The sequence below is a fragment of the Schistocerca nitens genome, chromosome 4 (genome assembly GCF_023898315.1).
Source record: "Schistocerca nitens isolate TAMUIC-IGC-003100 chromosome 4, iqSchNite1.1, whole genome shotgun sequence".
NCBI classification, from domain to species: domain Eukaryota; kingdom Metazoa; phylum Arthropoda; class Insecta; order Orthoptera; family Acrididae; genus Schistocerca; species Schistocerca nitens.
Window position 1 is genome coordinate 344,211,236 of NC_064617.1, and position 26,567 is coordinate 344,237,802.

Here is a 26,567-nt window from a genome sequence, read left to right on the forward strand (position 1 = left end):
TATGAGATTGCTAAACAGAACGTATCACAGTTGTCAGCGGCCGCTTGGGGGCGCCGAACTGAGAGGTATTCCAGGGGCGCCCAAAATTTGTACACGGTGCGTATCACATTAATAGCTAAAAATGACAAGAGTGAATGTATACGAGGGAGAGGGGGTGTGGTTGGAGGGGGGGGGGGAGCGCCAAATAATAAGTAGCTAGTCTCGAAAAAATGTTCTCGAACCGACCCTGTCCTTTTTAGTCCTGTTGCATCATCTAAGCATTCCCCCAGTAAAACGCAGTCTTTGGTTTGCCTTCCTCACATTGTCATCTATGTGATATTTCCAATTTATGCTGCTCCTAACTGTAATTCCTTCGTATTTGTATGAATACGTGTGATTTATCGTAGAACCGAAATTTAACAGATTCCTTTTAGAAATCATCTGTATGACTCCACACTTTTCTTTATTTAGACTCAACTGCCACTTTTCGCACCATACATGTACCGTTTCTAAGTCGTTTTCCAAATGGTTTAGATCATGTGAAGGCTTTTCTGTACGGCAAATGAGAGCGGCATCTTCAAACAATCTAAGAAGGCTGCTCATATTCAAAATGGTTCAAATGTCTCTGAGCACTATGGGACTTAACATCTGAGGTCATCAATCCCCTAGAACTTAGGACTACTTACACCTAACTAACCTAAGGACATCACACACATCCACGCCCGAGGCAGGATTCGAACCTGCGACCGTAACGGTCGCGCGGTTCCAGACTGAAGCGCCTAGAACCGCTCGGCCACTCCGGCCGGCCCCGCTTTTGTCCCAGTATGTACAAGTTGCGCTGCTCATATTGTCTCATAAATCGTTCATACAGATTAGGAACAACAGATGCCTACAACACTTCATTGGGGAACGCCAGACATCACTTTTGCTTTCTCGATGACTTTCCATCGATTACTAAGAACTGTGGCCTTTCTAACAGCAAATCACGAATCCAGTCGCGCAAGTGAGACAATACTGGCCTGTGAGTTCGGCGACAAATGGACCGTGTCAGCTTTAGCTGCTGACTACCAATATGCGCCCCTTTGGTGACACTTCGACACAGCGATTAGCATGGAACAGCGAACTTCGTCTCTGGACCGTGTAACAATGGCACGGAAAGACGTGGACCGCCAGGTAACGAACAGGAGCAATGGTGAGCGTCCAGTTGGAGTGGCGTGATCTGCTGACGCACTGTTAGGCAAGTGAAGGCTGCGGGTGAAGTAACCTGCTTGGCGGCATGCGTACAGCTGTCGGGACGAGTTCCTGCGCCGCTAGTGAGTGGGAGGCGCCACAGCTTCTGGAAGGACGCGACCTGCCCCACGGACGCGCGCGGGGTCGCTGGCGGCGCGAGCTCGCTATCGATCGCGCATCACGCCACCCGCCAGGGCGGGGCCTCGCGCCCCCCTTAAAGGGGAACCCCCGCACTGCTGGCGAAATGGGTCCGGCATCTTCTGCCCGACAAAATGGACCTGCGAACCGCAAATATCTCCACTGCCATCTCGGACATCTACACCAGGTCTTCCTCGTACCTACACGAGTGCCACTTAAGGACTAGAAGATAGAGAAGATAGTCAACACACTTGTCTGATACATGAATGTGTGGTCCTGAAGAACGGACACGACGTATGCATGGACAATGAATCTCCAATCTTCCGCGAATGCACAATATCGTTTAAGCTCCAAGGTAGAATCTAAAATTAGCCATCATGGAGGACATGAACTGGAACTGCGGTGCCTCTAGGTGACAGTGAGACTCGGCCCAGGTAATCTGCGCATTTGCGATGAACACTGTGTCCGGACTGCGCAGCTGCATAATAAACAGGAGATCCCGGCTTCGAGTCCCGGTCCGGTGCACATTTTCACCCGTCACCGATGATTCCGCACTGAGTCCCGATGGACCTGGTATCATTTCCTTTCGTTTTTCTTCTCATCCCTCCACTTCCAATTTACATAACACTTGTCTGTGCTCAAACTGCTGTACATCTGCAGCTATATTATGCAAGCCTACAGTGTGGACAGAATTTCTCATACCGCTCATTGCCCTTCCCCCTTTCCTATTCCATTCGCAAATACTGCGTGGTAAGACCGAGTGCAAACCTCCGTAAGGGCTCTAATTTATCTGATGTACCCGTCATGATCTTTACGCGAGATGTTTGTGGAACTAATATATTGAATTTTAACAATAAATCGTCCGTGAAAGACAACGTCTCTCTTGACGCGTCTGCCACTGAAGTTGAGCGTTTCCGTAACGCTATCGCGCTTATGGACCCATGACGAAATTCGCCGCTCTTCGCTGTATCTTCGGCTTCCAAACTGTTGAGAAATACTCTGGAATCGGTCGAGCATGTGTTTTGTACGCCAAGTCTTTCATGATGATGATGATGATGATCATGCAGTTTCTTATTCACTCCTCAGGACGGAATATGTGTACTCCATATGTGTCTAGAGTATGTCATGTGTAAGAGTGAGAACGTTTTCTAAATAATTGCGTAGCGTTTATCTGGGGTGGGACGTGGGAACCAGACCGGTATTCACCTAGTGGAATGTGGGAAGAGGTCTAAACACCACTGCCAGGCAGACCGGCTAAACCAGCCCTTGTCGTTAATCCGCGAGGCGGATTCTATCCGAGGTGGGCTCTCCTTACGTGCCCCAGAAGCGACACTTCAAGGCGCTTTGCTGTCCGGACGGGTCCATTTCTGTCGTGACTGAGTTATTTTCTCAGGTTTCTTCCAGTGAAAGTGAGCCTGGTATCTGCTTTTCCTACAACTAGTTTTATGCAGTCGTTCCACTCTGGCTCGTTACCGACGGCTACTCCTAATTTTCTGACTACAATCTTTACAGATAGCATTTTTGAGAGAGGGGATACAATGCCATTAGAATCCCTCGCAAAGGAGCCCGTCAGATATTCCTTTAGTGTAGTCCACGAATGTTCTAGAGCTGCTATGATTACCGAATAGCGATTGTGCCGCTTTCGTGAGGTAAGGCTGATGTTACGTTCCTTTGCGATTAACTCTCTCTCTTTGGAATGGCTTGAGCGCTTTTTGAAATCAGATCTGAGCTGTTTAGTTCGATAGTTTCATGATAGGCGTGCTGCATTAGGAGAACACAGTGGCCAACTTGTGAACGATCTTTTCAGTAATATAATACACAGTATAAAAAAAATGCATGTTTTTCGTGACGAACATTGATTGGCCAACGTATTCAAGGTTTGTACATTTGCTTCCATCAGTACATGGCAGAGTCCATACATATCATCTGTCGATGTAGGCCGCAATCGATCTGGCATATATTGAACGCCAATATTTCAAAGGACATGTAGTTATATAGCAACTGCCGCTCAGCCTAACCTTGTTTCCTGTCCTTGGTCGAGATCTGAGTTTACGACAGCTTCGGTGGCGCGCGCACTGTATCGGCTATTCCTGTAACTGCCGTGTCTAATTCAAAATATATTTTCGCTTGTTAATGTCGTACGCGCTCACGATATCTTTCTATTTACAGCGTGTAAGCACGGAGGTTAACGACTCATTGAAATCTGCAAATAGCTTAGGTACCTGAAGTAGTTAATATTTTTGTCGACGCAGGATGAAATTAGACGCTATAGAAACTAAAAAAGATGCAGAGTAGGTATTCCGGGGTACAACACTACGATCGTGGAAATGTAAAAATTTATGCAGTTTTACAGATTTATATAGTTTTGTTTCAACAACAGGCTTTTAGCACCGAAAATTAATATGGTAATAAAATAGGTTAAAAAAAGAGGAAAATTACAACAAATGTAGAACAGTGTAACAAAGACACAAAGGTGAATGAATAAGCGTTGAAGTGCCACAACTTCCCAGCATATGCGACCCACTCCCTTCCCCTCCCCCCCCTCCTGCCCCCCCCCCTCTCTCTCTCTCTCTCTCTCTCTCTCTCTCTCTCTCTCTCTCTCTGTGTGTGTGTGTGTGTGTGTGTGTGTGTGTGTGTGTGTGTGTGTGTGTGTGTGTGTGTGTGTGTGTGTGTACACATATAAGACGCACATCACCTCCCACTCCTCTTCATCTTACCGTACAAGTACACTGGTCAGCGGATTGCAGAAGCAGATTTTGTAACTGGGCTGACTAGTTGCGTGCTTACGTGAGACACCGAAACAAGTCGTCCTCGCATACAGGAAAGACCGCATTCTCCTGGTTTCTTCCGCCTGCCACCAATCGACTGACTGTAATGTTAACTCCTTAGACAATTCCGAATTTCCGCGCGTATATTCCGCCGTCCAGACGTCTGTAGTGAATATGGCTTGCGTAAGTGGGATTCGCTGTGTAGAAAGTACGCAAAAACATTATTAGTCACTTAATATCTGATTGTATGCCAGACTTAAGCACTTTCGGTCGTCACAACTCTCCTGCGGTTTTCTCGATGCATACAAAGGTCCCTCAGAGGTTCTGGCTTCGCACTTCGTGCTCCTGCCAGTAAGCAAACTCATTTCAGTAACAGCAAACTCCAAATACATGTGTGTGCTGCTGGAAAAAGTGGTCTATACTATTTATCGGAAAGTTATCGCTCCTTCTGGACCTGTCAGTTATGTTATTGTAATATCTTGCTCGTCACATCGATACTGTGTTCACATAACTCTGTGAAACTCTAAGTTAATATGTATATTATAATCAATTGTCTTAACTAGACTCACTCAGCGTCCAACAGACTATAATTTCCCTAAACGTAAGAATCAGCCTCAGACAGATTTGACGAAACTTCTCGTCGCCATCATATTAGCTACTGCATCCCCTTGAGACCAGTTTTCCGTCATTATGAGAAAAAGATTAGTTCTAGCTTTCAGCGTCTTTTTTAGTGTTCAAAATAATATCGCACTGAACTACGCAATCATTCGTTTAGTTCCTCTTTACCTCGCTGGTGGCATAGAGGGCGAATAAAAATTTAGAAGAAAAAGGGCTTTGTAGATGTGAACAGCAAAGAAGTGGTAGTCTGTGTTCGTGGAACGGTCGATATGTGCCGATGGGAAACCCAGCTAATGTCGGAGGAAAATTCAGTAATGATTCTTACTATGGTAGTACGACGTATCGAACTACTTTCATCGGATCCATTGTGATATCCTGCTCTTGTCGATTCAACTGCTGATGCTGTAACATTTGCGTAACTTGTAGGCACGCATTGGTATCCACTTGCGTTGTCTTTTTATTGTGTTTGTTGCAGAGATGCGATACGGAGGAAAGAGCTTGGCGTGTCTTCTATTTACAAAGATCTCTTACGACGTCGTATAACAACAGAGTTTTGGCGTGGGTATAGATCTCTTCAGGCGTCAATGCAAAAGCGGGAAAACAGCCTATCTCACTGACCGAGATGCTATGGCTGATAACAAAGACCTATTCTTCTTAGGTTTTTTTATTTTTTAATTTACTTGTTTTTCAACGGAAAATTTGTACTGTGAAGTAGCGTCCACAATCCTTCATTTTCAGTTAAAATTCCCGTGCTGAGCACACAAGTCGATCATAGGCAAACGTATTGTGTAATCGTACGTACAATTCTGAAACCGTTGACACAACGAGCACAGTACGTGGTTAAAAGCTTCTTGTGGGGAGAATAAGCTTTTGTGCGCTAATAAAAGAGAGTGACGTGGTAGCTGGATTTATTTGTGTAGGTTTGTTAGTATCTTAGGCAGTTCTCCGCCTATGGGAAAAATCGTATTTGAAAGTAAGTCACCAAAATTGCCTTTAAATCATGTCGATAGGGGTGTTTCAGTGTTAAAACTGAGGTTTTTATTTTAAGATCGTGTTTCAGATCTCATACCTCGCTAACGACAGTGCATTATACATCTGAACGATAATGCAGACTTCAACCAAAAATAGAGACTGCTTTCCGCAATGGAAAGGCCACAATTTCCAAGTTCCTACAGCTTGATTATAATGCTCATTGATAGTTATTAATCGGAAACGAAAATATCTATTGCGCAGGTATACTCCATTTTCATCCACACACACTTCCAATGTGATTCTGAAGTAGCATATTTCAGATTTACGTTACTAAGGTGTTTAACGTCCATTTTTTTTTTTTTTTTTTTTTTTTTTTTTTTTTTTTTTGAGCAAAAAGATGGTTCTGTGACTGTCGCTGATTTCCCTGAGGTTACAGAAGGCCTGTTCTCATCGTCTCCCCATCTAGACGTTTAGTCTTACACGCAAGTATAGTTTGAGAGTCGAATCCCAGATTCTGCTAATTCCATTCGCACATTTACATTTCCAAAAACAGCTACTGCTACCCTGTATATACCGGACAATGACCTCTGTTGAGCAGTTCGAGCTAATCCAGGTCATACATCTTTCGCCGGGAAAAACACTTTTCTTCAAATGTATGAGCATCATTTACGTCGATTTCGCTTCAGCTAAAGGAAGCCTTTAGGAAATAATGACTTCAGGGTCTTGTATGTGCGGAATCTGTTCATTCGTGGGACTTAACGTTGCGTCAGGTTGAAACTATATAAAATAATTCCAGCTACTTCTAATCTGCAAACAAACTTCAACCTTGTGAACATTCGCTATTCTTTAAGAAATTTCTTACCTGAAATATTGATGGCAAATATTAGCGTAACAGAACTCTGAAAAAGTCCCTAGTAAAATATTCAGTCACCAACGTATTTTTTAATTTGTTTATACACGTATAACAGTTGATAACCTTAGTTAAACAGTTACAGGGTACAACTGTTCTTACAACAGATAACCAGATTTTTGCATGGATGCAGTTCATCCGCTGCCACGTATAGGTAGTGTAATACAAAACAAGTCGCTAATTTAATTCATTACACTTCCTGTCGCTGCAGGTAGCTCGACTTGTATCTTTCATCTTTCCTTTTTTTTTCTGCCCTTCGCTAATCTTCCCGAACCCACTCAACTAGGTCAGACGCAACTCCTGAAGTCGCTCTGGAGATACATCGCTGACGTGGTAGTTGCTTTTGCAACCCTTACGCAATTTGTATAAGAGAGGGCGAGCTGAGAGGTTATCACTATCAGAATGGAGTTTAATCATGTGTTGAGACAGCTGTGGAAGTTCGTGTCATAAGTCGTGCCTCCTACGGACTGGTATCTAACGACAGCAAAATTACTTGGTATCAATCGAGCCACATGTTTTGTTCGTAGATAAGTCCTTAGGAGGCATGGACAGATAATGATTACGAGACGATGCACTTGTCGCATCAGGAATGGCAAATAACTCGCCTCAGCACCGCAAACAGAACGCAGGGCTTGAACAACAGAAAGTGAGATTTCTTACAGAGAGGAAAGTTTTGTATCATTGCTTCTTGTGCTTTCTAAAAAGGTATCGCGAGATTAAAAATCTGTGGCAAATGGAACAGAGGAGCTGCCAGGTGTTACCTCACACTTAACGTCATTAATCGCAACGGATTGTTTTGTGGCAATGACACGATTTGTTCACAGAATGGTCACATGAGGTCTCCCGCGTCAGTTTTCCCCCGAACATCTCATGAGCCGTTAGCAAGCGTCTTTAAGAAGCGAAAAAACCAAGAGCAAGAAAATCATTAATTACTTTCGGTAATTATAAAAAAATTATACTTAAAAAGTTGTATTCTGCCCGAAAACGTAAATACCGACTGTTTTGTTTTCATTTGCACCGAATTCCCGAGTAAATTCCCTGTCTTTCACGCCACAGTACACCCCACACTGCTGCTCTCATGGGCAAGTGCTCAAATTTGTTAGACCAAGCTATAGATTTTTTATTGATCTTATGAATAACAGCTTAACACAGGCGCGTACATTCGATTGTTCTATCGACTAAACATCTTAGTCGAAATCGATGAGCCCCGCTAGCTAGCTCGACCAAGCTGTTTACTTGGAAGGATGTGCATTCAGTCAAACTTGTACAGATATTTCCTAAAATGAATTTATGTGCTATGCCTTACAGTTCTGAATCATCAGTGTTACTTTAAAGTAAATAAAAATAGTTTCAATAATTATCAGCTGCTTTAATTAGATACTTCAACACATTAAAAATCTACCCCAAATATTATCACTTTTCTTGAAGGATCGAAAATCGTGACATAAGTTATTTTCAATACTTTCAATAAAAAAAATATCGTCAGTGATAAGCACCACTGCTCTGACAGCTTTAATAAAGAATGTGACGTTCCGTTCTGGTTGTAAAAACGCATCTGAACGATCGCGGATATATTGTACGTGCTCGCCATTACACGGTCATCTACGTATTCGACCGATAGTTTTACAACTCTTCGGTCGTAGTTCAGTCGAAAGACGGTCGATGTAGTTTTTATGGTATTTGCATACGTCGAGTAGCTATCGCCTCGACTGCATGCGCACCACCACAGCGTCCCATCATCCTTTTTCTAACGCACAAGTAAACAGTTACTCGACTGAAGTTGTATGCATGCGCTTGGCTTTCGACAGTTTACCTTCAATGGGAGTTTGTAAGCCTCGACATGCAAGAAGAGCAATACGGCACCGCAAACTTTACAGGCGTAGAAGCGGCTTCGTAAACTGACACGTATAGTAAAAGGTGAAAAGAAGACGGCAGCCATTGGGTTACGTCACGTCAGAAAACAAGCTCCGAAAATGAGACCTTTTACCCCAAGGTATTAGTATCGTTTTGGCATACCTGTATAAGGGTGGTCAGAAACAGTCTGGAAAGCTAAGTGTGTTACAGGGCAGTTTGTGCTGAGAAATAATTGTTAGGAAAAAAAATTTGATACATTGCACCGTTTCTGACAAGGGAACCTCCCCATCGCACCCCCCTCAGATTTAGTTATAAATTGACACAGTAGATAGGCCTTGAAAAACTGAACACAGATCAATCGAGAAAACAGGAAGTTGTGTGGAACTATGAAAAAATAAGCAAAATATACAAACTGAGTAGTCCATGCGCAAGATACGCAACATAAAGGAAAATATTAGGCGATGAGCGCCATGGTCTCGTGGTTAGAGTGAGCAACTGCGGAACGAAAGGTCCTTGGTTCGAGTCCTCCCTCGAGTGAAAATTTTACTTTCTTTATTTTCGCAAAGTTACGATCTGTCCGTTCATTCATTGACGTCTCTGTTTACTGTAATTAATTTAGTGTCTGTGTTTTGCGACCGCACCGCAAAACCGTGCGATTAGTAGACGAAAGGACGTTCCTCTCCAATAGGAACCGAAAACATTTGATCGCAAGGTCATAGGTCAACCGATTCCTCCACAGGAAAACACGTCTGATATATTCTTTACGACACTGGTGACGGCATGTGCGTCACATGACAGGAATATGTTGTCGACCCACCTAACTTGCACACTTGGCGAATGGGTAAAAAGATTCTTCTACCTTGCCCGATTTAGGTTTTCTTGTGGATGTGATAATCACTCCAAAAAAAGTGATGAAAACATAAGAGTTTGTCACATAAACTGCATCAAATGAATGCAACAGTTTCAGAGTCGCACAGTTTTCCCTGTGCTCTGTCAAAACATATGTTTTTTACGTTTTCAAATGTTTCCGTGCGTAGACCGTCAAATTCTGTATATGTCCAAGCAAATCTGAACATGTCCTGCAATTTTGGAGAGCGAAGTTGATTATGTGTGAGTGCCTGAACTTTGATAATTATCTGAAAATAAAAAATTAAAATTTTCACCCGAGAGAAGATTTGAACCAAGGACCTGTCGTTCCATAGCTGCTCACGCTAACCACGGGACCACGGCGCTCGTAAGCCAACGCTCTCCTTGATGTTGCCTACCTTGCGCATGGAGTAATCAGTTTGTATATTTTGCTTATTTTTTTCATAGTTCCACACAACTTCTTCCTGTTTTCTCGATTGATCTGTGTTCAGTTTTTCAAGGCCTATCCCTGTGCCAGCTTATAACTAAATCTGAGGGGGGTGCGATGGGGAGGTTCCCTTCTGAGAGAATTAGCAGCGAAGTTCACCAATCAGGCCGTCGCGCGCGGCCTCTACTTGTTCTCATAGCATAGATGACAGCGCGCGAGACTGCTCAGCCTTTGGACCGTGTGCGATCCTTACTGCTCTCCCATGTCCAATTTTTCTATCGCTCTCTTGTTCGGTTTTAGGAAAGAAAACTAAGAATACCTTTGGAGGCGCAGTCTCTAGCGGACCGCTTGAATTTGCGCCTGTAACCGACTGATAGGCTAACTTCAATGCTAATTAACTCGGAAACGGCGCAACGTATCGAATATTTTTTCGTAACAATTATTTCTCAGCAAAACCTACCCCGCATGACCCTTACAATCTTTTCAGAATGTTCCTGACCATCCTCGATAAGCTACCATGCATAGTTACCGGGTGCACGGGTTTAGCCGGACACATCTGGCTTTTTACCCCCGTGCCCGGCCAGTTATATATCAGTCCGGCCTGTCCGGCTTTTGTTAAGCTTTTTAACGATGAGTAGAGAACACACAGTTAAGACCTACTCTTAGCTAATGACGTAAGCACGAGAAATAAATATGCAGAGGAATAAGGAGTTAACCTTCAGGATGTATAGATATACCATCCATTGTTTTTTCTAGAATAACTATGAAGTTGAATCACAGTAAATTCTTTGATCAGTGGTAATATTTCGCGAATTCATGGAAAAAGGAAAACAAAAATAAAGCTTTTGGCTCATGAAAAGTGGGCAGCTTATTTGAAATCACATAATTATGAAAGGAATTTTATTTGGAATTATTGAAATTGGCAGAGTATTAATTTGCAATTCCAGACCATTTACGCCGACGTCAAAAAGGTGTTCTCTTTCATAAATGTCCATGGATAAAGGACTGCAGTAAAGTGCAAAGATGATGTTGCTGTTGCGTGATTTTAAATTACCCTGTGAAGAGCTCCACGAAATGATTTCCAAGAAAAATAACGTTCCTGATGAAAATTGTTTCAGATGAGAAATATTGATACTTAATTGCAGATGATTGTTATTTCTTTATAGACGTAATAGAAATGACCGAAGTTGCTGAATATCTTTTCGTTTTCCGTACCGGAAGAAAATTATTTCTTTTGTTTAATGAAAAATTTTTAGTTCATTTCAGCGTAAGATTATGTCAGGAAGACAACGTAGTTGCTATCATAACTGACAAATTATAAGTTCGTTTACCGATTTTCCTTAGTTTAAGAACTTTAAAGGCTCAATGAACTTATAGTTAGGGCACTGTTTCCAAACCAACCCCCTCGAGCAAAAAATTTAGTGTAATTGGTTATTAATAAAAGATTGAAAATACCCAAATGACTATTTCTGTTTAAAATTGGTAGCCCGGCTTTGAGTGAAAAGTGGCCCGCTGAACATAGCGCGGAGTCCGGCTTTTCTGCTTTTGGACCTGGCAGCCCTAACCATGCAGGGCTGGGACGTGCCTACCCTGGCCTACCTCGCAGTGCACGTGTCCTGTACAAAGCACGGAGCTGGTGAGCCAGTCGGGCTGAGCCTCGCAGAAGACGGCGGCCCGTGACGTGAAGTGCGCGCGATCCCACCCTCCCCTCCCCCGCCGCGGCACTGCCCTCCCTCCCCCGTCGTGTTTTGCGAAGCGCGACGCGCTCCCTGGGCCAGTACGGACAGTGCTACGAGCGCTGCGCCGGCGTCGCAGCCAGGGACCGACGATCGCAACAGGTAGCAGCTTGCCTCTCTCACTCTCTTTGCTGTGCTCTCTTCCCTTTAAATTTTTGTCACATTTACGGCTAATAATATCCCCGCTGTGATCTTCCGGCAGTTTTTTTCGGATTCTGAGATTAAATGATACAAAATTGCGTCTCGGTTGCAATTCGATCTGTGGCTCGTGATAGCGCTAGCGACAAAGCTGCCTTCGTACTAACTCACGACCAGACATACAGGTTCGAATCCTAATGACATGCAGCATTTTCGTCGTCCTTATGCAACGAGCACTGCGGAGCAACTGCGAACCTTGAGTTTGCAGGCTAGCTCTCGTCTGAAGCTGCAATAACACTGCTGACAATGACTGGACTGAACTGAACTGGGCTTCAAACGGTAAGCTGGACGGCCCACGAGCCGCCTTTCGCTTGTTGGCTTTATATCACTCCTCCACGTTGTCAAGCATCAGTCGTAACTCCTGAGCATGACATGTGATTACCACAGACGACTGGCAATCCAACAGAGATATAAATACAACGCGCAAACTTCCGAAAAAATTATATCGAAAAATCTCTTATCGTCCTCACATTTTTGGTGACAAAAGTGTGAAACTTGCTTGCCTAACGATTCTGCCAAGCAAATACTCTTGAATATTGCAGGGTAACACTTACCATCGACATTTTAACTTACGTTCTGAGGCCGGACAAAATCTATGATGGTGGTACTGCCAGTCTAGTGATTTTTCTATATAACTCCCTTCCGTCACGTATAGTTGTACGAAACTGAACAGCTTCCTTGTTGACTCCCTGAGACTCCCACCAAGGAAACGGGTCGAAGAAAAATGTACCACCAGGTAATTAAGAACAGAAATTTGGAATTAACACATACCAACCACTTTGTTTGTTAATAATTATTTCGAACTTTCAAAGTGATACATTGACGAGTGACACAGGGTAACGTTATCATTAAGTCAGGACTCTTAGGTGCCGCCCGTTGTGGCCGAGCGGTTCTAGGCGCTTCAGTCTGGAACCCCGCGACCGCTACGGTCGCAGGTTCGAATCCTTCCTCGGGCAGCTGTCCTTAGTTAGGTTTAAGTAGTTCTAAGTTCTAGGGAACTGAGGATCTCCGATGTTAAGTCCCATAGTATTCAGAGCTTTTTTTTTTTTTTTTTTTTTTTTTTTTTTTTACGACACATAGACATTGACCATGTAATGTCGGTAACAGATGTACACAATGTTGAGAATATTTGTCATTATCCGGTGTGATGTGCAAAATAGGTAGGTACATCTCAGAAACAGTAAAATATTCATAACGAAATCATTATTATGGAGGGGTACACATTTTATCGCTGATACGTGAAATCTCTGTCAACATCGGTAAACTAAAAGAACATTGTCAACAAACAATTATTTGCGTATGTCAGCGTGAGAAGAAAAAAAACTGAGATTCATCTGGGTCTATGGACTGTATCTCTCTTTCCCTTGTTTGCAACAAATCCCTACGCTTTATAATGCAGAAAGAAGTTCGTACACATTCGTAAAGAAGTATCGTCCTGCGAACAGGGTTACTGATTTTTCAAACCTTATACCTAACGGCCGAACAAGTCTTTTTTTCATTACTGCCACGATTGCAAGCATCGCATTTCGAAATCATGGAAATATGCAATTCGAAGGAATTACTGGAAAACTAAGACGTTGATTAATTTAGTTTTCTTTGCAAAAATATGTCTTAAGATATTTTTAAAAAATGATGAATACGCGACTGAATAATATAGTCACTTTTCGTTATTAAAGTTAAAACAGATTGTGCATGAATTAATCCGTATTGAGATGACTACATGTCTACAAATAGTTCTCCAGAAGGTTCCCAGTGCGATAAACCAATGGCGGGATGATTTCTGAATTTGCGATCACTCAGTTTCGGGCATGACTTCTTGAAAAACTCTTCCTTATAAGTTGACAATAACAGGTTTTCAATCAAGTAAACAAGCTACGTGACTTGCTGATAAGACGCTGCGGGCATTTCTTAAAGAACTGCCTAAACGAAAATGTCTAATCTTTCTTAAACCGGAGATAGAAGCAGAAGACTCGTGGGGGGAAAAGTTCCACAAAAGGTATTGTGCCGCGCGGAGTAGCCTTTAGTTTCAGTTAGATTAAGTAGTGTGTAAGCTTAGGGACCGATGACCTCGGCAGTTTGGTCCCGTAAGATCTTACCATAAATTTTTCCAAAAAGTATTGTGGAATTTGAGGGGTGGGCGGGGGGGGGGGGGGTGACTGCCACCGTTGAGATACCAAAGAATAGAATAACAACTAGTGAAAGAAGATTCGTTTGGTATGGACGAAACGGCTTAAAGAGTTGCTCACGAAAGAGCACGTGTAATTAAAACTTTATTTTGAAACAGTTTTACCGTTATTCCCTAATTTCGGCATAGTCCTGAGACCTTTTGTCATCTTGCGTGAGAATCGCACAGTGTATCACCCTGTCAACGCAACTTATTTTTATCCAGAATCCTGTGATCGCTCTCATCGTGTAATTTTAGGCATATCGTCCTAGGAACAGCATCGATTGACTATTGAAAGACATTAAGAGTCTAGCATAAATGGTTATATTTATTTGTAGTTTGGTCGCTTATTATTTTACGATAAGAAAATTAAATAAAAGTTGCCAAACGACGAAGGAACTGCAGTTTCTCATTTTTCACCCGCTATACTTAGAATCTACATAAGAGTCAAATTGCAAACTGCTTTCACCCATTAGTATCCAAGATTATCTACTGAAAGTGAATGCCCAAATAGCTTCGGGGGATGTCCAGAAGTTTTCAGAATTGACAGTACGACTATGTGGACTTTCGTGACAGATCAGAGCGTGAAAACGCACATTGGCGAGCACTAGTATTGAGGATCGAAGACGTTCGCCATGCTGCTACGCTCTTCACGTCACACTCTGACGGCGCAGAATTGTATAGGCGACTGCGATACGTGAGAAGCGACGTTGTCTCGAACACGTCTCCTGCGCATGGTGCGTACCCAGTGCCTTGCCCTCACTGTGACAGGAATCGCCTCTTACGTCTGCCACTATGGGAGGCGCGCTTCGTTCTCATTTCAGTGTTCAAACATGTCACGTTGTCGTCGCAGTACGATCCCATACTGACCAGACGCGGTCGTCTTTCTTTACGTTTGACCACTTCAAAAGAACAACACTATGTAGATTTTTGACGCGTGTTTGCTAATAGGGTTGTGATGCAGAATGTGGAAGAGACGGTCGTCCATGTTGATTACCAACTACATAATATGCAGCGCATTACTGACTGCATTGTCCTCGCCGAGGCAGCATTGACCCATTCAAGACAGGGGTTCCTATTTCACGTGACTGAAAGGCGCCTGGGAATGTTTGACTGTAACACTCTTTGGCTACTAATTGCGAATAAAGGAGTTTGAAACTGACAAGCAAGTCGGAAAAATAGTATATTTTAATTTTAAACAATATCAGTAGGGAGGCAGTAACTGACAAGTGTCTGTGATACGGTTGTAGACTACCCCGATCCTCCATTAAATTTCGGGCATCCAACCGCGCAAATAAATTTCTTCCACTGGTATTTCGGCTGGGTGTCGTGCGGCCATCCTCGGACTAAGTCGTCAATGTTGGATTACTAACTACATGATGCATCTCATTACTTACTGCATTGTAACTCTTGCAACTTACTCTGAGGATGGCCGGACGATACGCGGCCGAAATACAGTGGAAGAAAAAACTTTATTTGCGCGGCTGCATGCCCGAAATTTAATGGACTATACATTACGCCGCGAAAAATTGAAAATGCATGCCCCCATCCTATCTATACATTGAGCAAACTGTAAAGGAAGCCAAGAGAAATTTGGGAAATGAAATTAAAGTTCCGGAGGAAGACATTAAAATTGTAATGTTTACGGAAAACAGTGTACTACTGTCAGAGACGACAAAGGAATTGGAACTGCAGTTCAGTCGAATGCAACTTATCTCGAAAAGAGATTATACGATGAACGACGACAAAGGTAAAACAAAGATAACAGAATGCATTCGAATTAAATCGGGCGATGCTGAGGGAATTACATTAGGAAATGAGTAACTAAAAGCAATTAATGAGTTCTGCTATTTGTGCATTAAAATGACAGTGACCGAAGTTGAGAAAATATAAAGTGATGATTGACAGTAGTAAGAAAAACGTTTCTGTAGAAGAGAAAATTGTTTACATCCAATATATATTTAGGAAGTATCGTCTCAAGGTATTTATCTGGTGTGCAGTCTTGCACGGAAGTAACGGAACGATAACCAGTTCAGACAAGACCAGAATAAAAGCTTTTCAAAAGTGATGTAGGAAAGTGCTGAGGATTAAATGGTTAGACTGGATATCTAATGAGGAAGTACTGAATCGGTTTGGGGGGAAACAGAAATTTATGGAACAACTTGAGTAATAGAAGGAATCGCTTGATAGGACAATCATAAGGGAGACCAAGGTTGGTTCGATGTGGGTCACAGTAGTAAGCAGAGATGACGGGCGGCTTGCACAGGGCAGTTTAAAGTGGAGAGCTAGCCTGGCTACCGACAGACCACAACAACAATAAGCCTCATCTCCTTTTCCGGGCCGTGTAGTAAAAAAATTGAAATCTGCGTTGAACGAATGTTTCCGAATGGGGAGAACCACATTTCTTTTACAGCGAAGTCCCAGCTGCATATCGTTCGTTATGCAAGCTGCGCGAAACATGAGAAAAAAAGCTCTGTCCGCCAGCAATGGTACGGGGAAGATATCTTGCGAAAACTGATAGTAGTATTTGGAACTTAACGACCAGCTCTCCCCCCCCTCTACCACCCATCTCCCCCTCCCCTCTACCCCCCATCTCCCCCCCCCCCACCTCCCTTTCCGTATTTCACATCCAGTGAGTGCACTCATTATTTTATTTGCCAAAAAGCTGACTTTTGTATTTGCCTTCAGTCGTAATGCCGTGTCTATTGATAAATCAGAGAACACACTTAACTCATAGCATGTTTTACAGAAAACGTCATGTTTTCACACCTGACAGCGGAGATAGAGGCAAAAAACCTTAGAATGCTTACCGAAACATTTACCGAATCACCGCATTTCGTTTGTTGCCAGCACTGGAGCTGCTGATAAACTCATTTTCAGCAGCGTCTCTCTGGCCTGTATTAACTCCATCATCTTCAAAATGGTTCAAATGGCTCTGAGCACTATGGGACTTAACATCAGAGGTCATCAGTCCCCTAGAGCTTAGAACTACTTAAAACTAACTAACCTAAGGACATCACACACATCCATGCCCGAGGCAGGATTCGAACCTGCGTCGTAGTGGTCGCGCGGTTTCAGCCTGAAGCGCCTAGAACCGTTCGGCCACACCGGTCGGCCCCCGAGGTATCATTGTCTCGACTACAACAAGCAATGACTAACTCAAAAATAGCGATATTGGACTTGGGCCACTTTTTCACTCAAGCGTCCAAATGCGAAGCTACAATGGGAATTTGGAAACAAGCTGAACGAAAAGAGTATCATAGAACTTACAAAATGGCTAGCTTCAGATATGCGCGAGAAATCGTGGTATGTGAACACTACAAGCGCTTTTTATTTTACGTTCTTAGAAAACAACCTGAGCTAGTGGTGCAGGGAACATACGGTGTAGTCACAGCGTTGGGAATCGCGCGTCAAATAAAAATGTCGAATTTACTCATTGGGCGCTTGCAATATGGTAAGCGCCGAGACCGACAATCCTCTTGCAGGAGTTAAGATGAATTTTAATGCGCACACATTTAGATGCTGGGACGCCCCCCCCCCTCCCCCCCTTTAGAAATCCTCCGCGGGAGTCCACAATAACGTTGGCGCGGCATGACCTTGGCCAGCATGTCCAGCGTTCCTACAGTTAGCGGAGTGAGTCTAATGCGGCGGCGACGAGCCTAGGCCATGCGTTTGCCCATTGTGTGCAGATAGCCCCGCCCGCTTTCTGCAGCAGCGCCTCCAAACAAAACCGCCAATCTACCTCCGGATACTGAACCTTCACATCCTACTTCAACCCTCTTGTAAAAAAAACTATGGCCGAGCTAACCTGTTTAATTATTTCTGGGGGCTAGCGGAGACGGTGGTGCACTTAGTACGAAGCTTGTGATGTTATGGAAGTTTATTTAAAAATGTATTGTGTACAAGGAGTAACAGACCGGCCCACGGGAAGATATTGTGAAACCAATTACGGGACTACACAGAAAGTGCTCACAGTTAGAGGACGCTGACAGAGCTAACAGTCGGATGTAATTATGGAGCGTCAAACTGAAATGTCTCGCTAAGTGGCTCGATGAAGTTGTTCGATGATAAGCTAAGGTCGCTAACCATGATTTCGTCAGTCATATTGTTCATACCACAATACTTACTGCTAATTTCTCAAAAAAAAATGGCTCTGAGCACTATGGGACTCAACTGCTGAGGTCATTAGTCCCCTAGAACTTAGAACTAGTTAAACCTAACTAACCTAAGGACATCACAAACATCCATGCCCGAGGCAGGATTCGAACCTGCGACCGTAGCGGTCTTGCGGTTCCAGACTGCAGCGCCTTTAACCGCTAATTTCTCACTGAGAACTCTTCGCGGCTATACTGTCAATAACGTCTCCGCGAAATTTCTGCAAATAGCTGCAGCGAAATTCTTGGATAGGCACTCGGTGGAGCACCGTAGATTGAGGTGTTGTGCTGTCACGTGATACGTCAGGTGAGTCAAGTCGTGACGTCACGCTCACACCACCGGCCGCAAACCGGTATACGTTAGCCTCCTCTCCTGTAACTACAGAGTTGCACATGACCTCCCACGCTTGTGTACAGGAACTGGCAGTGTAATCCTAAGGATTAGCGCGATGAGAATATGGTTAGTCTCAACAGTTCAACGAAAAGCTTTGTACCACAGCAAGTACTTTACATGAACATAGTGGCTGCGAAAGCGCGCGCTCACATTACATTCTCTCTCTCTCTCTCTCTCTCTCTCTCTCTCTCTCTCACACACACACACACACACACACACACACACACACAATCCCAATTCTGAGAGTAAAATTCGAACATAGGCGACGAGCCGCGCAAAACATTAACAAACCACTTATGAATGGTTCATGCGCTATTGATTAACGTCAATAACTGACTGAAATTAAAGCATTTAATTTTCTTGATTTGTACCTATAATGCAGTAATGACAGAGAAAAGCTGCTGCTGTCCGGTGTGCATGTTGCACATGATACAGGGGAGTGCATATGTAACTAGACAGACAACTGTATACTGTAGTGATGGAGAAATAAATAATAACAACAGATGGAGGAATATCCTAAAGTTCTCAGAGATGTTGAATCAACGGGAAATATTTCTTTTGCTGTCCCATCATAGCGCAACCTAAAACGTAATATGTTAGGCCTAACGAAAGATACGTCTGGTATAATATTTGATTCGTTTATGGATCTGTTGCTTTAATTTCGTCCATTAACACCAAGCACAACAACATTGACAAACGAGTTGATTCGGCAAGATCGTTGAACAGGCCACTGCATATTACCAGAATATCGAGTTCGCGCTAAATTCATAGTGTTTAGTATTATAAAAGCTCCATCTCTCGCGTACAGATGTCCGAACGTCTGCAGCATCTGACCCCCCCCCCTCTCTCTCTCTCTCACTCTCTCTCTCTCTAGCTCCATTTCAATTTTTCCCCGTGACACACTCGGTTGTATTCCATTCCTGTAATGTGCGCCACGCACGTAACTATTCTCTCATCCCGACGGGAGGTACTTCAGTGTCAAAAGACTATTTGTTTTGAAGTGAGATGTCCTCCTTCTCTAGGTGTCGATGATTTGCTTCGTTGCAGTTGAGACAGTTGCGATAGGAGAGAGATGTGAAAAGACACTATTAAGTGTGAAGTAACTAAGTCCATAATCTACGTACCAGTCATATATTACTTTGGTCTGTAATAAATGTGGAAACTAAGGAATTTTGCCTGTGGCGTTTTATTTTGTCTGGACCTCTCATTCTTATATATTTGTACAATAACATCATCATACAAAGAGCGGATGGTACTCTAGCAGAAGAACCACGGGAATTTTTGAACAGATGGCAAGAAAATATTGAATGTCTGTATAAGGGGGATGAAATGCAAAGCGAAATTAAGGTTGAAGAGGAGCAATATGTGCCGGAAGATGGAAAGGGATTTACCATCTTGGAAGCAGAAGTAGAAAAGGCGCTGAAGGAGATGAAGAATAGGAAGGCATGTGGAATAGATGATTTGCCAGCAGAACTGTTGAAGAGCCTGGGAAACATGGCAAGAAAAGAAATAGTCTACCTCTGTAACGAGATATATGACAAAGGGGAACAGCCTGAGGACTTCGCTGCAACAGTTACGATACCAACAGAGAAAAAGAGAAACACTAAAAATGTGAAGAGCACCGGACCATCAGTCCAATTTCTCATGCAGCTAAAGTCTTGCTGAGAGTGTTGAATAGAAGGTTATATGGCAAGCTGGATAGAGGGATTGCAGAGGAGCAGTTCGGATTTAGAAGAGGAAAAGGAACAAGAGATGCTATTGGCCTGCTAAGAACTATAGGGGAAAGATATATGGAAAAGGGTAGAGAAATCTTTGCTGTTTTTATAGATTTAGAAAAGGCTTTTGACAGAGTTCAGTGGAACAAGTTGATGGATATCTTGAAGAGGAAAGGAGTAGATTGGAAAGAAAGACGACTGATACAGATTCTATATTTACACCAGAAAGTAGGGATAAGGATTGGAAATGAAATGTCAGAAGGAAGCAGCACTGGACGAGGTGTTAGACAAGGTTGTTGCCTTTCCCCACTGTTGTTTAACGTACACCTTGAAGAGATTATTGCGAAAAGCTTAGATGTGAAAAGAGGAATATGTATTGGTGGAAAGAGAATAGAATGTATAAGATTTGCTGATGACATGGTATTAGTGGCAGAAAGTGAGCGGACAGTGAATAACACGCTCAAAGATCTGAATGAAGCTTGTGTGGAATATGGGATGCAAATAAACGCAGCAAAAACAAAGAGTATGGTCATCTGTACAAGACGTAGACTGTCCAATATTAAAATAGGACAATCTACCATTAGCCAAGTAAGTGAATTTAAATATCTCGGAAGCACAATAACTGAAGACTTGAGATGTCACCAGGAGGTGAAAACTCGAATTGCCATAGCGAAAGAGGCATTCAACAGAAAGAGGAGACTCTTATGTGGCAAATTCGATAAGGGACTAAGGAAAAGACTTGGCAAATGTTTTGTCTGGAGTGTGGCACTATATGGGACAGAAACATGGACACTGAGACGAGAGGATGAAAAAAGGTTAGCATTTGAGATGTGGATGTGGAGGAGAATGGAGAGAATACGCTGGATGGAAAGAGTGAGTAATGAAAGAGTATTGGAAAGGATTGGTGAGAGAAGATGTCTTCTGAAGGTTGTAAGAGAAAGGAAAAAAGAACTGGTTGGGACATTCATTGAGAAGGGAGTGCTTGCTAGTAGATGCGTTGGAAGGATTGGTTTGTGGAAGACTGAGAGGAAGAAGGAGATAAAAGATGATAGACGACATAAAGGGAAGAGGAAATTATGCAGACCTGAAGAGGTTGGCAGAAGACCGGACAGCCTGGAGAACTACCATGTGAAAACCTGCCTTTAGGCAGAAATCTGATGATCATGTGCAATAACAATTATTCAAAAATAAAAATAGTTCTGTGTTCTATAAACCGGTTCAGCTGTTATCTGATCGTGAACAGGACGTCCTGTTTTCGACGCACTGCTGAAGACACGAGTTTCCGGATAAGCATTAATTTCTGGCCCGCATCTCGTGGTCGTGCGGTAGCGTTCTCGCTTCCCACGCCCGGGTTCGATTCCCGGCGGGGTCAGGGATTTTCTCTGCCTCGTGATGGCTGGGTGTTGTGTGATGTCCTTAGGTTAGTTAGGTTTAAGTAGTTCTAAGTTCTAGGGGACTTATGACCACAGCAGTTGAGTCCCATAGTGCTCAGAGCCATTAATTTCTGACAAACGTTTTTGTGTGCAGCAGAGATTATCTAAACACATTGAGAACAGCAAAGAGTGGATAGCACAATGTCGTTCGTAACTCTAAACTTCTTATTTCGCTAACGGCATTGCAAAAGAAACCTTAGGAAAAAAGAATGAAAACTATCTCCCAACATACAGAATAGTCTGCTTTTTCTTTAAGTTTGTATTAGCCACAGGCTTTGCATTAGAAGGAAGAGAACGAGTATAGAGCCTACTTTCGTCCTAACCCCTGACAAGTTTGAACAGGACTATTCCGTTCGATGTAACGTCACTCGGTATCAGCTGGTCGGTGGGAGCTCAAACGTCACCATGACATGCTCAAGATACCTCATTAATGAGCGATGGGAAAATCGCCAGGACAGTTTGTCATTGTTTTGATTAGTGAGTCGACTGACTAATGACCAACATTGTACAGCAACGTTGCGTTATGCGGCTGTGGACTAAACGTTAGGCTGCAATGGTGGAGCCTGCATTCCTGGACCGGCTTTGGCACAGCAATCGCATCATAACTTGGGAAAAATGTACACTGGATTTTCCAGGGTAGGAAAAAACACAGGCGGAGGACAGCCAGTGCAGCAAGACAAGGTGGCAACTACCTGAAAGGATTACGCAAAACTTGAATTTGAGAGATCATTTTGTGTGCGCGGTAAAATTCTCTCTCTCTCTCTCTCTCTCTCTCCCTCCCTCCCTCTCGCCTGCCTCTCACTCTCTCTCTCTCTCTCTCTCTCTCTCTCTCTCTCTCTCTCTCACACACACACACAAAGAGTGGAGGGGGGGGGGGAGAGAGAGAGAGAGAGAGAGAGAGAGAGAGAGAGAGAGAGAGAGACCTGTACTTGTCAACACAGGAAGGAGCTTGTTACACCGTCCACACTAGTCTTAAATGTCGGACCTTTTCTCAACCTGATCGCTCAGCATTTCCCTTACACTACTTGCCGGAGTTAGCTACTCGAGTCGTCAGCTTATGCACGTATTTCCAGTTATGTACCATCTACCGTATTGTCATTTCAATCAGTCTTATTTTGCAATATAATTCGCAGCTTGAAATTGGAAGCAGTTTTTGTCATATAAACGGCACACATTTTTTTGCGAATGCTATTTTCGCTGCCCAATAGGTACGGACGTCGCTAGCGACGTGCTGTGTGACTCAATTCGAAGTGTTTGTATTAGAGGCGAACGGAACACCTCACCCTCTATTAAAATATAATACACGTCAGACAAATGTGGACATAAAAGTTTGATACTAAATTTCAAAATACTATCCATTTAAATAACCAATCTCCACAATTCGTAACATCTTGCTATAGCCGCAAGGCACTGACGCCCAATACTGTCGCAGTGTAATAAGGCCGTAGGTTTCTTGAGCTCAGGGCAAGATGAGACGAAGTACTTCTTGAAGCAGTTTGACTTCTTTAACGGATGTTGGTACAGATATAATAAACTTGCGCTATCTGCTTCCGAGCGGCGAATCATTGCACAATCTCACCTAAAATGAAGTTTCCTCTTTCTAATCACGTGCTTTTTGTTTCTTTCCTCGTATTCATGCATGTCACTTCATTTAACAGGCTGTCAACAAGATCGGCTGGTCGGATAAATGTGTGTAAGGGATACGGTAGCATTACATATTACATTGGCAAGCAGGTCTCCTGAGATTGCAAATTTAACTAACGTCCGACCACCAGGCCGCACATCGTTCTACCATGGTAGGACTTGAGAGAGATCTACATTATGAACATATGGACGAAACCTAGTAACAGTCCAGCGATCCCCTGTATGGAAGTGGAGTAGCACAGACTCACTCTACTGTGACTACCGGCTATTGGGAAAGCCGGACAGCGCTGGAGGCATTGCATTCGTATCCGGAAGCAACGGGGCTCAAATTCCCATTCGGACGATCAAATGTAGATTTTCTATTGTTTCCCTAAATCTTTAATTAGAATTCCCGGCCAATGCCACTGAACTGGACACAGCCGATTCCCTTCTCCATCCTTGTCAGAGCTAGTGCTCCGCTAGTCGTCTATCTTCCGTGTTTAACATTTGATCTACTTATTCGCTGTATCAGTTGCAACTGAAGGCTTTCGGCGATGAACGATGAAGCTTCAGTACCATTGTATTGACAAGTGATACGCGTAGCGTTACCTACAGAAATGGTTATGGAGTGGGATGCCAAAATTTTGACATGATTAGTTACATCTCTAATATTTTATCGATAGAATAAACACGCCAGTAGAATAACCCTGCAAGTAGACCTCTAAGTGTTTTATTTTTTTTCTTTCTTTGAGGGTCACGAGTTAAATATTTTCTTTCATCGTGTCATTCTGTGCTCGAATGATACCGGATACGGTATTTGGTCGATATACTGAATAAATAGTCGTGTATATGAGTGGTACCAGTACCATTTGCGTAAAGCAAGTTGACACTCGGCGTGTTGGCTGTTGGAGCAACCGAAAACGTTTTTCTGGTGCTCGAATAGTAGAGAATCATTATCATAGGATCATCAGTTACCCGAAACAATTCTCATCGTTACCGTTCCTCCTCTAATAAATTTTCAACTCTCATACCTTGGGAAAAACACTATTACCCGTCTCTAGCCTAAGTTTACATGCTTTTTTTCTATTTCAGATACTTTAAATCATTTGCTTTTACTGCGGTCAGTTTGTGTGATTATAAAGCTGGCGTTAAAACACCATCCACGTAGGTTGTTGCATGTGAAGCCCGAAACCCACTGTTTCCATCTTAAGGCTCGCCTAAAATGGGTGCAACGTTGGAACAAAACCTATGTTGATTAGTTGAAGTCCTTGCAACAAAAAAATGGCTCTGAGCACTATGGGACTTATCATCTGTGGTCATCAGTCCCCTAGAACTTAGAACTACTTAAACCTAACTAACCTAAGGACATCACACACATCCATGCCCGAGGCAGGATTCAAACCTGCGACCGTAACAGTCGCGCGGTTCCGGACTGAGCGCCTAGAACCGCTAGACCACCGCAGCCGGCAACAAATAAATGTAATCACACAGAATAATGGAGAAAATATGCCAAATTTTAAATCAAACTGCACAAACGATTTTAAGAACACGAGCGGAGGATAGAGTTGGTAAAATCTGCAATGTATTCAAAAATTAAAAGAATAATTTCGTTGTGCTTCATTGTAAATAATCTCTGATACCTAGGCTAGTTCCGTGTGGCCTGATGGTCCGTTCGGGTACACTCTTGAAAATATATGAAAAACAAGTAAATGTTCCATCTCTACGTACGAAAATGGTGATTTTATAATTAGTTACACCAAAGACCTTACCAGGGCAAAAAAAAAGTAACAAAAGTATAGTTGTTCGTTAACGTATCAGAATAATACTATGCGAGAATCCTTGCAAAGCTCTGCAGTCTAATCATTTATATTCTAACAAAGTCCACCCATTACAACAAAACAGGATTTCTATACATCATTCGTTCACCTTGTTAATATTTTCATTTGTATCGTTTCGTAGGACCTCGTCAGCGGCAATACACTGCACATCTGGACGTAATGAAAAATGAAAATTAGCATCCCCGTTTCTGTTCGGATCTTTCGTATTAAAAGACCCAGTCATAATGTTAAGAACAGAGTAATTTAATGGCAGGGGTGGATATCATAAAACCAAGTCTGCCCATAAGGCAATTTGATGAGTTACTCGGAATGTTACTGCTATTCGTAAAGAAAGAAGTGCCAATCGACGCAGTCTGAAAACGATATGGGTGATCGAATTTGCAGATCTGCCTTCAGTGGTGGTAGTCGAATCGGGGCAGTTTACACGCAGCACTTGCTCTGGAAATACAAACATTCACATTTTACCAGTAAACCTTACTTGTCATCAGAGATCCTGAACAATCTGTAGCGTGTGTGCCAAAAATTCATAGAGTAAAACATTGTTTTGTGGCATGTTTATGGTATCTTTGCGACACGTTGTTGTTTGTAATTAAGATGGTTGGAATCCGTCGTATAATAGATTTTGAGAGTCGTATCACTTTACACCCTAGCTGAAACAACAATCATGCCATTGTTGTACCTGTGCGTGCCGTATTTCTACACAACCAAAAAGGCATAAAAATAAAAGTGACAGTGCCAACAAGTTTTAAAGGCTCTTTTGGCGAGGTTTATCTGTATACATCATATAACAACATTTGAAAAATACATCGGCATGAACCCGTTCTTAATTTGAGAAAAAATGTTTTATGATGTAAGTGTTCGCTTTGCTGTAGCTTTAACTAAGTTAATAAACCAATTTCTTTATTCTCACTAAGCTGCTAATTAAGTGTTAAGTGTACTTCTTTCGTAACAGATTATTGTTTAAGGAGTTGTCCACTTGGTAATTAAGCGATTAAGAGAACAGGGGTATGTTATTTACTTTGCAGGAAAACAGAAAACATGCCAGCCCGTTTCCCAGAAGTTGAAGTGCATGCTCCGGTAGGAGTGAGAACAGTTGACACATCTACAGTAAATTCCGTGCCCAATGGTCACTGGAACATGGATGATGACATAGTTATTACAGGTATCTCAGGAAGGTTACCAGAAAGTTCCAACATAGAAGAATTTAAGCAGCAACTCTTTGAAGGTGTTGATCTAGTGACAGATGATGAGAGAAGGTGGCCATCTGGTAAGCATTCATTCTTTATTGGTTGCGAGTATTATTATTGCTTAAATAATTGTTACTTCAGTGTGAAAAATTGTGGGTTAGTTAAAGTACCATTTTGTTTCTAGGCCTGTATGGCTTGCCCACTCGAACTGGAAAACTGAAGGATCTGGCGCATTTTGATGCTACATTCTTCGGAGTACATGCAAAGCAGGCCCATGTTATGGATCCCCAGTTGCGAATGTTGCTTGAATTGACACATGAGGCTATAGTTGATGCAGGTTTGTCTTATATACATGTATGAAT

The 26,567-nt window shown here is 42.8% G+C and overlaps 1 protein-coding gene across 2 annotated transcripts in view; it reads left to right on the forward strand.

Moving 5' to 3' along the window:
- Positions 1 to 26,567, forward strand: part of LOC126252993 (fatty acid synthase) — an 88,558-nt gene that overhangs the window by 31,929 nt on the left and 30,062 nt on the right. For both annotated transcript variants that reach the window (XM_049954022.1, XM_049954023.1), the window contains exons 2-3: positions 26,044 to 26,285; positions 26,390 to 26,542. In XM_049954022.1, coding sequence (XP_049809979.1) covers positions 26,057 to 26,285; positions 26,390 to 26,542 — 382 coding nt within the window. In that variant the 5' untranslated portion in view covers positions 26,044 to 26,056. The remainder of the gene's footprint in view (positions 1 to 26,043; positions 26,286 to 26,389; positions 26,543 to 26,567) is intronic.